Below are 12,956 nucleotides of genomic sequence, written 5' to 3' on the forward strand. Positions count from 1 at the left end.
GATTGTCAAGAATAAGAACTCGACTAACGTGCATGTTTTTATCAGTGTGCAACGCTGTATTCGTGCTGTAATCTCCCGTAGATAAACTCTGATATGAGTCATAATAAAAGATTTCATGTGGTCTTGTTTGCACTCGCATGCGAGTTTAATAGTTTTCCTACAGTCGAAAGATAATTACAGGGATTGTGTTCGATGTATGGTCTATTGCCCGGTGGGTGATGATATTGTGATGATTTAGTATAATGAACTATAAGAAGTGGTTCAAAGTCAAGACCAGATCAATTATTGTTTTGCAGGCTGCAGTGAACAACACAAACCATGTATGCATGTTATTACAATAAATGGAGTTGGGCATATTTTATTTTAATGTGTTGAAATGAAGATTTATGAAATGTGAATTGTATTAATTCCAATTACAGTACAGACACAATACATGTTTAATTGGAATTATGACAAATGGAAAGTGATAAATCAATAAATCTGCTATTCAGGAAATCAATATTCTTATACTTGAACACCACAAATATGTTAGATTTTTTTCAGACAAAAATGCCCATTCTTAAAAGGTCAGTTTATTAATTCCACAGCGGCAGGGGTCTGCGTACGTACATTAAACCGTGAATCATCACTTCATGTCAGCTGTGTATATCACTGATTATTGAATTACTGATCATTGTTTACAGTAGGGGTGTGAATTGCCTAGTACCTGACGATTCGATTCATATCACGATTCACAGGTCACGATTCGATTCGATACAGATTAATCCCGATACGAATTTATAAGTCGATGGTTGCGATTTTTTTTCATTCAAATTTAGAAAATACTAATCAGTAAGCTTGTAGAGTGTAAGATTTATATGAAAATGTATTATTTATTTATCTGAAATTTCAGTCTTATAGAGGTTGTAATCTGTTTCATGTTTGAACAGCATTAAAATAAAATATTAAGGCTTAATGTTCCGTTCATATAACATTCTTCCATGCTCAAGGTGTGAATCCTAACCCGAAGTCAGACGTTTTGTTGAATATTTTTCCATTAAAAATGGAAGTTTAAAAATCGATTCACACACACACAAAAAAAAAAAGGCAATGATGATAAGACGTTGAATCGGTAAGACTACCGAATGAACAATTCTGAGCTCTTCTAAAAAAAAATTTAAAAAATAAATAAATAAATAAATAGATTTTTTTTTTTTATTGAATCAATTCGAGAATCGCGCGATGTAGTATCGCGATATATCGCCGAATCGATTTTTTTTAACACCCCTATCATTTAGTATCATTAGTATTATTATTTTGCACAGTGAATCACATTTTTGGGCCCTAAATATACACATGTAATCATGTACATATGTAAAATCATCAACACTGTTAAAAATGTGATATTTTAACACTTTTGTTCCCTTATCATCCGACAAGAGAGGCGTGGTTCCTGGAGAAGTCTTTGAATGTACTTAAGTAGCCCTGCCAGAGCCCAGACTTGAATCTGATTGAACATCTCTGGAGAGATCTGAAAACGGCTGTGCAGCAATGCTCCCCATCCAACCCGATGGAGCTTGAGCACAATGATAGGTCCAATCAAAATCGTATAAACAACGAAGCTAACACGTAGCACGAGAAGTAACAAAATGGAAAAATAATAAGATCAATAACTAAAAAAAAAATACTAAATATAAATAAATAAATAAGAAATAATAATAAATAAATAATAAGAAAAATAAACATTTAACCTTATAGGAAATTTAACCTTATAGAAAAGTACACATCTGCAGAAGAGCTAATACATCTTGCGCGCTCTGCTAATAAGAGTGCCTCCCTTACCTTCTGTTTTCTTAAAATAAAATTTAAAAAAAAATTTTTAAAAACAGCTACTCTCCACTGAAAATTTAAATAAATAGTCCCCTGGGTTAACTTTATAAGAGATACAGCTGACTGTGGGAACCTTCTGAACCTTTGAGAAAGAAATGTTTCCATTTAACTTTTTAAACTTACTGATAACCTTGGGAGCTCCCTGAACAATTTTTTAGAAATTTAAAATGAATTATATTGTCAAAGATTACAAAAAATAAATTGAAAAGGCTGAAAATTGTCCAACAACCATTAAGGCTTTAAGACATTACAACAAAGTCAAGATTGGCATCTGTATTAAAAAAAAAATGGGACAATATTTATTCTTCCCCATTTGTACTGAAAATGTATGCCGGCTTCAAATAGCGGTTATCGGCATCCTAATCAGCATCTGTATCGGCCCTGAAAAAATCATTTTGAGAGTTACTGATTTTCACAAAAAAAAAAAAAAAGACCTAACCCTTGGCTGTCAATGGGTGCAGCAAACCTTAAGCCATATTTCCCAAAAATGTTGTCCAAATCCAAAACTGTGATTCAATTCAGTGCCAACGAGAGAGGTTTTGTTGAAAATGACGGGGAAATATTCAACAGATGACCTTTCCGATCCAGCCCAATGAAGCTAACGCCAGCAAACGGGTACCTGGACTGAAAGTCAAACGACTCAAAGGTCATCAGCGCTTTCTGCGCCGCTGATAGCATCACTTGTTTTGTACTGAGAGTTCTGCTGTATCACTGGCAGATTAAATGTTTTTCCTCCGCGTGGGGTCCCATTTACTTGTTTTTGTATCTCCTGGCCAAGATATGTAGCAAAGGAAAAGTGCACGGTACAAAGCCGGGCGATTAAGATTAATTGAGAATCTATACGCTGTCCTCTAGCAGTAGGTTGTTTTCTTGTTTGCTGGATGCATGTGCGCGCCAATTCTTCACTGTTGAGCCGTGCCAAATTGCCTCTGTGTGTGTGTATGTGTGTGGCTGTGCAGTGTATCAGGGGGAATAGCCCGGTGGGGTTATGGAAGGTGCAGTGTGGGGTGATGAATAGGATGCTTTTGTGCTGTCGGTAAAGCGGTGAAGGACAGAAAGGTGAGGAGGGAGATAAAGGGGAAGAAAAGAGGAGGACAGATAAAACAGCAGAGATGAGAGGCTGTGAAAAGTGGGGTGTACGGCGGGTGAGACGCTCGGGGCGGGGGTGAGGTGAGAGAACGGGAGGAGAGGTGAGGAAGAAGCAGCATATGTGCGACTGACGGTGTGTTCGAGAACACTGCGCCATTGTCTCTCCCTGCCCACAAAGAGACAAAGAAGTTGGCTAATGTCGCCAATTCAAGTTGGTGAAAAGAAATGGCGGGCGGGGGGTAAAAAAGGAGGGAAAGTGTTGTTTGATCATTTTGATCCTCGTGACCTCGACCTTCACACATGAAGACGTTTGGAAATGAGCCAATCAATGACGGACGCTGATGAGCTCAGCCAAAACTGTTGGCGTGGCAACTTCCTTGCCACTGTGGTGCACTCCAATGTGGATTGTTCTCAGCATGAAACTCTCACTTTTACTTGAGCAAAGTCGGGGAACTCAAGTTAACTACTGAAGCTGCATATGTTGACCTCTTCCTTTTGCTACACTCTTTTCATGTAAGTTTTAATTGAAGACTCAAAAGAAGTTTGCCACTTTCTAGGGCCCATATGGATTTTTTGAGACCGTTGCACATCTTTGATTAAATAATTTAAAAAAATACCGATATAACCATTTAATATTTCGATTAAATTAAAAAATATAAATAAATATTTTTAAAAAATAATCGAGTAATAGTATTATTTTAATTTTGCATTAAAGTGTATTACAAAAGCATGTTTTCTCTGATTACTTAATTAACCAGCGATTGGTGTTTATTTCGTACTTTGTATTTGTATACTGAATTAAAAAAACACAACAAAAGGAGGGGTGGAGGTCAAATGTCGTACTATGTTCCCGGTTCGGTCGTTGTTTTCCTAAGTAAAAACAGATGTTTGCAAATGTCTTATATTGATTAAACACAGAAGATAATCAGTCTTCTTAGTAGTAGCTGTCGATTAATTTCATAGTTGACTACTTGTCGATTAATGAATTAATTCTGACAACTCTACAATTAAGACTTACTTGGTTTTGAATGACAACAAATCAATCAACAAATTTCATTACATATTCATTACATATTTAGGGATATAAGGTATTCATTTCTGTGTAATACAGTAAAATAAGGAGACCTTTTTTTTTTTTTTTTTTTTTTTTTTTTTTTTTTACAACTGCTGTAAATGGTTAGAGTACATGTTGGTAAATATATTGGCATTTGGCAGATGTTTGAAGGGACATAATCGGGCCCTAACCTTAACACCTATTTTTAAAAATCGATCAAAACTACTACATACTACTGAAGTAGGCCTACATTTACTTTCAGGTATTTGAAGAATTTAACTTAAGCAATACGTTACATCACGGGTGTCAAACTAATTTTTGTTGTGTAGTTTTGGTTTCCCTCGGTGGGTCATTATGACTTTGAACACACATAAATACATGGCCCATCATATTAACATGCATACAAAACAAAACAGAGAGAGAGAAAGAAACAAAAAATGCTCACAATATCTAATTGTTATTTCAAAAAAATGTTGGTATTTTAGCATCAAACATTGATACAATTTATTTACCATCATGGGCCACACAAATGATGTGGCGGGCCGGATCTGGCCCTCTGGCCTTGAGTTTGGCACTGGTGCCTTTCATGGTGACTTTACCCTCTACCAAAGTTATTTTCTGTTTCATTTGATTATTCTTTTGTGCATCTAGCTGGGATAGGCCCCAGGCTCAGCACAACCTTTGTGAGAACAAGCAGTATATAAAATAGATGGATGCCATTGGATATCATTAAATTATGCAGGTGTACCTAAATGTTAAGGCGAGTAAGTGTGCTTGTTACACAATTTAGCAGAAGTGAAATTAAACTGACACTCAAACAGAATTATGTAATATTATATCATATTATAGAAATATATGATAGTAAATATATGATTTCCATCTATCCAAAGGCTCAATTTGAGATTCTGTGAAAAACACACACGTCATAATCGGCCTTAAAAATGCGCAGCGTGAAACTCGTCTCTCCTTTTTAACTCCTCTGAGGCTGGAAATCTCATTTGCATTACAAATTATGGGAGGAAAGCCTTAACAAGCTACTAGTGCCGCAGAGCGTTAATCACTGCATGCTTGTGGGCGAAGGTACCAGATCAAGCGAGCTGCGGCGCTTTACGCAACAAAACAGGTGTCCGGATGCAAAAAAAAGTGAATCGATAAATACAGGAAAAATGTCAGCCAATCACAAAATCGCAATCATCAGTATATCAAGAGGATTCCCAAGATGATGGAAAAAGTTGCAGAAAGTTGATTTAATTAAAACAAGTGTAGCAATCTCAGCAGCGGCAGTGGGACTGATTAAGAATTAAGTGCATTTTTATGCGCATGCTAATTAAACATTTATCATGATTAATTAAGCCATCATGGCAACAGTGATGGAGACGTCGGCATGCCTGACACATTTTCATTCGACTTTGGGAGAACTTTGGTCTACAAATAGCTGACAGAAATGCAATGTCGCAACTTCCAAACGCAATATGCTAATGATCGATTACAGCGCTGATGTATTTTTATTCTCCTTAATGACACCTCATGAGTTGTTTTCCTGATAAAAGAATAAATAAATACAAGTTTAACACATTTTGAAGGGAACTGCATTACATTAGAGAGCAAAGTAGGAGGATTTGAAGGTCAACTGCCTTGAAATGTGATATTTACGAGACCTTTAAAAAGAAAACACCCAGGACCTTTCTGGGATGCAAACTTAATTCTCATTTTCTCCAAACCTGGCTGGGAATGGTCGCAATTATTTGTAGAAAAATGACAAACTTTTGATACATTTTTATCGTTGTCAGTTGTGCTGATTTGAATGAGAAAAAAAAAAACTCAATCTAATTTATTTAACACATTTTTGCAATGTATAACTAATCAGGAATATAAATTAGGGATGTTCGAGACCACAAGTACCGGTAGTCAATTCTTGAGTAAACACCTACACCGATACCAAGTACTGATAACACTAGTATTTTTGATCCAATTAAAAAAACAAAGGCAGATATTAAAAAAAAAAAAAAAAAACACCTATTTATCCCAGTATGGAATTCCATGAAATTGATGGAAATTTTCGATTATATAAATTTTTCAATGATGTCAATGTATGTGTAAAATTTAATTGATTATAATATATACATGTTTTTGGAGTTGTTGTTTTTTTTTTTGTTTTTTTTTCATCATGTCCATGACATTGAAGAAGAAATTATGTTCCATAAATATATGCATATTAATTGATTGGACTGAATTGAATCAAATCAAATGGGTGGAAAAAAATCAAAATTGAATCAAATTGAAGTCTTGTGAATTTAAATTGAATTGATTCAGGAAATTTGTATTGATAGCCAGCCTTAGCTGATACTGTTTAGCAACACCAGTAAGGGATGGGCAGTACTCAAACCATCCCTAATATAAATATCTGTAATTATCGTCAATGATTGTCAACCAAGGAACTTCAGCTATTAATTTCTAGTTTGTTCATCAATTCAACTCTCTGCTTTGACTACGTTCAATAGCTGCTGAGGTCTCTTCACAGTCATCACTGGGTTGAGTTCTACCTGATTTCAATTCCTGGTTGCCTTGTCACAGTGTGAAAGTGACATTTTGCAGAAAACAGACTTGCGTAACACCTCATAAGCGTTCAGCGCTTAACATGCCACAGGCCTTCTGAGGCCATCTCTGCAGGGCTTCATCTCCATGATGATACACCAAGAGTAGGAAGCGGGGTGGGATGCGAAGCGGGAAAAGACACCTCCACTCTACCACGCCGCCAGCGTCCTCGCTTGCTCCCTAGAAATGCATTCCGCTCATCGCCCATGCAAAAAAAAAAAAAAAAAAAAATCAATCCCCCTAAAACTTTATACGCACCGATTTGCATGTTAACAGCCAACGCCGTCTGCTCCTAAACAGCTCTGCACTCAATCCATGCAGAGAAGGTTAAAAACGATGACTATCACTGTGGCATCAAAGAGCACAGAAGAAGAAGGAAGAATGAAGCTGTGTGATGATGCAATGCACAGCCTCCATCATCACACATCGACAGAGGGAAGGTGTGCCTCTGTTATTATTAATGAGCAAAACCAGATGGCCCCATGGCCAACAATATGGCCGTTATAATTGAATAACTCAGCAGCCTGTCGTTCATTTTGATTAAAGTAGTCAAGCCATTTGGTCTCCATCATACCAATTCCATGCGATACGTTGCTAATACACAATGAAGATGTGTACACCCCAGTAGGGCTGCACGGTATTGGAAAAACATGCGACATGCGATATACTAGCTGAACATAGCGATATCGATATTATTGCGATATTTAACATGTGCCTCAAGAAATTACATTTTTATTACCTAATGAAAGAAAAACATTTTTCATGGGGTAAAATAAGCAACCTTCATGTAATCTTAGTTAATTAATTGTAATTATGTCTTGATCATTTTCAACTATTGAATGGCGATGCACATTTTAGTTAGCATCTGACTGGTCAAATTCATATAAAAAGCATAAAATTCCATATAAAACTTATTGCGTGCCTTTGCGATATGCATATTGCAAGGGCCAATATCGCGATGTCAATATTTTTCGATATATTGTGCAGCCCTACACCCCAGGGTTGATAATTACAACCTTCGACCTCACTAATGAGACCTGTAGCCCGTGGTGCAAAATGGAGCATGAGCAGACTTTAAATGTTAATGCTTACTAGCAAACATGGGAGGACGTGTGAGGGGAAAACCACCCGCTCATCACAATACAGTAGTGACAGTTTTGATTGACGACATCAAACTGGTATTAATGAAACAACACATTTATAATTGCACTTGTCCCGAGATATGGTATTACACTGCATGCCATTCAAATGTCGCATTCAAACTTCTCTGAATTGTTTCTGCACTTGAATAAGCACTCTTGATTTTAAATGGTACAAGTGGAGGTTATATTCATAACAAAGCAAAAAATACAAACACAATAATATACATAGTGTCAATAAACGTATTTATGATGTGAATTAGAACTCATTTATAATCTTTATAAAGGCATACCTGTACCTAAATTTGTGGCTTTTTAATGTACAGCTGGCTTGGGGAACAGCAGGATTTTATCCAGTCCGCCATTTACTTCTAAACAAACACAACCTCAGAGTAACTAAGGGAGGGAAAAATACTGAAAACTTTGCACTCAACATGCTCATATTTTTTTTTTTTTTTGTTGGCCTCGTATTTTTTTATACAGTAACTGAAATGGCCCCCAGGGAAAAACGTTCCCCACCGCTGATGTATAGTTTATAAGGTATTCTAAAATGTCCTCCGAAGTAATTACTGTACACGTGCAGCCAAACGACTTCAACGGTCAACTTCCTGAATGATAAAAACTGCACTTTCTACCGTCTACATTCTACTGTCAATCATCCTAACTACACCAACATGAGAGACATTTGCTCTAATCTCCTCTCAGAAGACCTCACAGCAGGAAGCGGAGCTATTAAAGACCAATTTCCAATCCAGATGCCCGTGATGCTAAAGCACATCTTCCTCCTCCTCATCCTCCAAGGCTAGTCAGCAAGTGCAACAGTACTCACCCCCAGTTTCTTACTCCGTATCCTCACGTATCCCTGTTTCACAATGTCGTTGAAGTTGGAAGCCATGGTCGAAGGGGGTCGCCGCGAGCTCCCCCCCAGCTCAAACGAGTGCAAATAAATGAACCCTGTCGTGTCTTCTGCCGTGCTTGCTTCGTGACGCCAAACGTCTCACTCGGGGTTCTGCGCACGAGACATCCGGAAGGAGGAGAAGCGAGCGGCGGGCAACCTGCTCTCGTGTCAGCTCTCAGGCTGCCCGGCTTCAGCGGAGCTGTCCATCCCGGGAGACGAGGGAGGCGGGAGGGAGGGTGTTGGGAGATACCATTCATCAAATGATTCATTGGAGCAGGGGCGCCCGCGCGAATCTTGGACCGCACCATTTAGACGTTGGAGGGGGGGGGGGTCAGGGATAGGTCGTGAATAACATGAATGCTTATATTGTTATAACATATTGTATTGTATTCCATCCATACAACTTATTTTTCCCAATTTATGCTGCATTCGAGGATGGTCGACTTCAAACCAGAATGTGTGTACGGGAACGCCCTCTTGATTTCGGAAATCCTACTTGCGAAGTTTGGGGGGGTAGAAGTCAAGTTTGCTGGAGGTCAAAATGAGTTTTGAGGACCAAAATAATAATAAAAAAAATGTATTACTATCCGCCATTTTTGGTTGTTTACTTCCCCCTCAAACGCTTTCAGGTCGGAAATGGTAAAAACCAAATCGGATATGTCCGACTTCCGACTATCCTCGAATGCAGCATTACTATCCACTTTAGGGCAACAGAGGGAAGCCATCTTACGTTGCCACTGTAAACTTGCGTTATTTATTTATTTATTTTTGTCTCTGAAACACAACTATTAGCGTCTTTGGATCCCTATATGTATGGTGTCACGAGAGCCTCTCAAAGAGCGAACTTCACTGTTCAAGCATTCATAGTATATTATCTCAATATTGTGAATTATGTCTCCCAAAAGTTAAGTTTAGCTTTCACAGCGATTTCCCCCTAATCCCCCGCCGCCCCCCTTGGCTTTACTTTCGCTTGATTGTTGATGGTTTTGACAATATGATGCAGATGAATTGTAGAGAAGCAACCGGATTTAAATATTTTAAAATCCTTTTCTTTTTTTTTTTTTTTATGTATGCAATCAGTCAAAAGTTTGGGCATACTTTCTTATTCAATAGCATAGGCAAGTGTCTATAAATGTATGTCTGCAGGTACTGACTATGTCTGGGTGAAGATGATTAATGATTCCTCGTGGAGAAAAAGAAAAGCGCACACTGTGAAAGATAGTGCTACATTTTTAGACAACTTCTAATGTAACTTTTAAAGTCTTCAGTCAAATCCTTAGTGCCCATGATTAAAGGGAATATGCAAATGTACATCAGAGCTTATAGTTGCTGCTAATTTGTCACATACTTTGTACCTTGCCTTTCCGTTATTGCTTGTATGAGTATGAATATCATTTCCATATTTTTGCCAGACAGGCCGCTAATAGGGAAATGCAATTTTAGGCTGCTATGTGTGTGATGTGAGCGCTATTTTTTTTTTCCATTATTAGGTTGCCTTGAACTGATGTTTGATTTGCCCAATAATAAAAGCAGATAGTCCAGTGCCCTATTAAATGATGACATAAATTGTACATGAACCAAGACGGCAAAACGCTCGGCGCGAGGCTTCTCCAGGCACAATGCTGCGGACAAGCAATCAAAAAGCACTTAAAATAAATGCACAGAAGACAAATTTGATGTCAGCCAAAGCAATGGGTAGAGTGAGAGGCTCGGTTTGTTGAATTATGGTCAGGGAATTTTCTTGGCATTAGACAGCAGATGGCTGAGCTACTCTGTATTGATATGACAGGCTGCCATTACTTATATAGATTAAAAGGAAAAGAAGATAAATGGCTCATAGAATGGAGTAAGATAAGCAGCCGTGAGCTAGGATCAAAATCCTCTATTTACACTCTCAAATATTGCAATAAGAAAGAGGCACACTGGCGATGAAGGTTGCCACAGTTTTCCTTTTATGAAAGTGTACCGTTAGCCTGTAGCGCGCACGCTTTCATTTATTCATGAGCCGGGGCCTACTTTTCATTGAAAAAAAGTGTTGTTTTTTCTCACATGGATGCCCTTTTGAGGAGCACTATTCTGCCAAGCATCCCAAGGTGAAACTCAGCATCTTTTTTTCTTTGTATCGTTTTCACAAGGGCACAGCAGTCTGCCACCCGTCCAACAGCTTGTCTGCGATAGTCTGCAAATCTCTCTGGAAGTGTCCTCAAACTTCAGATTTGTCAAGGCTGTTTTGGCTCCGTAATCCTCTTTGTGCGACGCAGCCGTCTTCCGCTTCCACCATGCACCTCATCATCCTCTCTCGAAGAAAACAGTGTTGTCACTGTCACCATGTTGCTTTTCCACCCCTTATGGTGATTACTGTTACTAAAATTTTATATATAGGTCATATAGAAAGTAAACATAACTCTGTTATAAGCAAGGTTATTTTAGTTAACTAAAAGTAACGAAAAAACTAAATCTAAAATGTAAAAAATAATGCAGATAATGAAATAAAATAAAAACGAAATGCTTTTTAAAAAAATGAAAACTAACCGAAACTACATTTTATGTTTACAAAATTAACTAAAACTATAATTTACGGCAAAAAAATCATTTTAGTGTTTGATAAAATTCATGCGCCTACGGGGAAGATTTTAAAAGTGATTGGAAGTAGATTTATCTTTATATTAGCTGGAATAAGGATGTTTGAAAGTGTGTTACACAGAAGTGACGTCATCAAGCAGCAGCCAATAGAAAAGCACCTTCAGATGACGTCGCTCCCTTGGTGGTTTTTAAAGGGATAGTTATTTAGCCATTTTTGGCAGTCAAACATTAATATTTTCCCTATAATAAATTTGATACTTTCATTACTTTTCATGTACAATTAGTACCTTTTAAAAACACATTTTGCAACTTGCTGTCAGTTGAAAATGACATCACAAGGGCTCAGGTAACCAATCACAGCTCAGCTTATGAATGTCACATGACCAAACCTAGAAAACAGGTAACCAATCACAGCTCAGCTTGTGAATGTCACATGACCAAACCTAGAAAACAGGTGAGCTGTGATTGGTTATCTGTGATGTCATTTTTAGTCGACAGCAAGCTGCAAAAGTGTGTTTTTAAAAGGTACTATTTGTACGTGAAAAATAATGAAAGTATCAAATTAATTATAGAAAAAAATATTAACTTTTTATTGCTATAATGGGCTAAATAAGTGAAGTATACCTTCATTGTGCACAAGTAATACAAATTTTTTTAAACTAATACTATAACTAACTAAAACTAAACTAAAAAACAGCATTTATTAAATAACTAAAACAAATACAAACTCACAGAACCAACCTGAAATCTAATTAAAACTAACTAAATTAATTCCAAAACTATCATAACTCTGGTTATAAGCCAAAAATGGTTTCACCAAAACATGAAGATTTTGGAATTGCTGGAGTCCAGATATAATCCAACAGAAGTTATGTGATGTTAAGAGAACTTTTGCAACGATTGGAAAAAAAAAAAAAAAAAAAATGATGATTAATAAAACCAGGTGGAATTGTCAAAATGTTTAAGCTGACTACCCTTTAATTGAATCAGGTTATTGTATTGTATTTGTAGTACTTTACCCCATTGTGATTCTATTTTAGCTGAAAGCCAAAAATCCGAAATGCTGTTCCTTTCTAGAACCTGAGAGATAAAATAATAACGGTAATAATATCCTGTTTTGCTATTATTCTTATTCACTCTAGTTCTGTGGAAACAACATTGGTCATCTGGCCAGGTAAAGAAGTTGCATCGATGCTAACACACACACAAACGAACACGCGCGCACACACACACAGCCCAGCATATGGCCCCGACATACATGAATGGCTGCCAACAAGGTCAAATGTGTGAGACTCACTCAAAAGAAGAGAGACCTTCATCAAGGTCATAGACGAGCTTGGTCTTGCTAAAACAACTCTGAGCCGCTACTGATGCTTTAGCAGGCCTGGACCTTGTGATAAAAGAGTTAGTTTGTATTAGTTGTTATTTAGAAATGTTTTCACAAATGCCGAGATCCCTTATATAACTGTTGTCGAGGCGACGCACCTAGCAGACCCGCACATTAGCATGGATTTAGCATGGAGTGCTACAAAATTGCAAAATAACCCCCCCATATAGTGCAACTAACTGGTGTGATTTTATGTTGTTTATACCCACCATAAACTGTGACTAATTAAATATATCTGAAGTAAAACAATCTCAAGATAGCCAAAATGATGAGTTCTACGGAGCTAGTTGGCAAATATTCAAGCACAAGCAGCTAAATAATGAATACAAAAAGATAAGCAGG

At 37.4% G+C, this 12,956-nt stretch overlaps 2 protein-coding genes across 4 annotated transcripts in view; one reads left to right on the forward strand and one right to left on the reverse strand.

Moving 5' to 3' along the window:
• The window catches only part of dok6 (docking protein 6), a 41,149-nt gene extending 32,291 nt beyond the window's left edge, over window positions 1-8,858 (reverse strand). Inside the window, exon 1 of the mRNA XM_077509649.1 lies at window positions 8,576-8,858. Coding sequence (XP_077365775.1) covers window positions 8,576-8,641 — 66 coding nt within the window. The 5' untranslated portion in view covers window positions 8,642-8,858. The remainder of the gene's footprint in view (window positions 1-8,575) is intronic.
• The window catches only part of LOC144009777 (uncharacterized), a 105,743-nt gene that overhangs the window by 31,112 nt on the left and 61,675 nt on the right, over window positions 1-12,956 (forward strand). The gene's annotated exons all lie outside the window — the stretch shown is intronic.

Source organism: Festucalex cinctus, chromosome 20 (genome assembly GCF_051991245.1).
Source record: "Festucalex cinctus isolate MCC-2025b chromosome 20, RoL_Fcin_1.0, whole genome shotgun sequence".
NCBI classification, from domain to species: domain Eukaryota; kingdom Metazoa; phylum Chordata; class Actinopteri; order Syngnathiformes; family Syngnathidae; genus Festucalex; species Festucalex cinctus.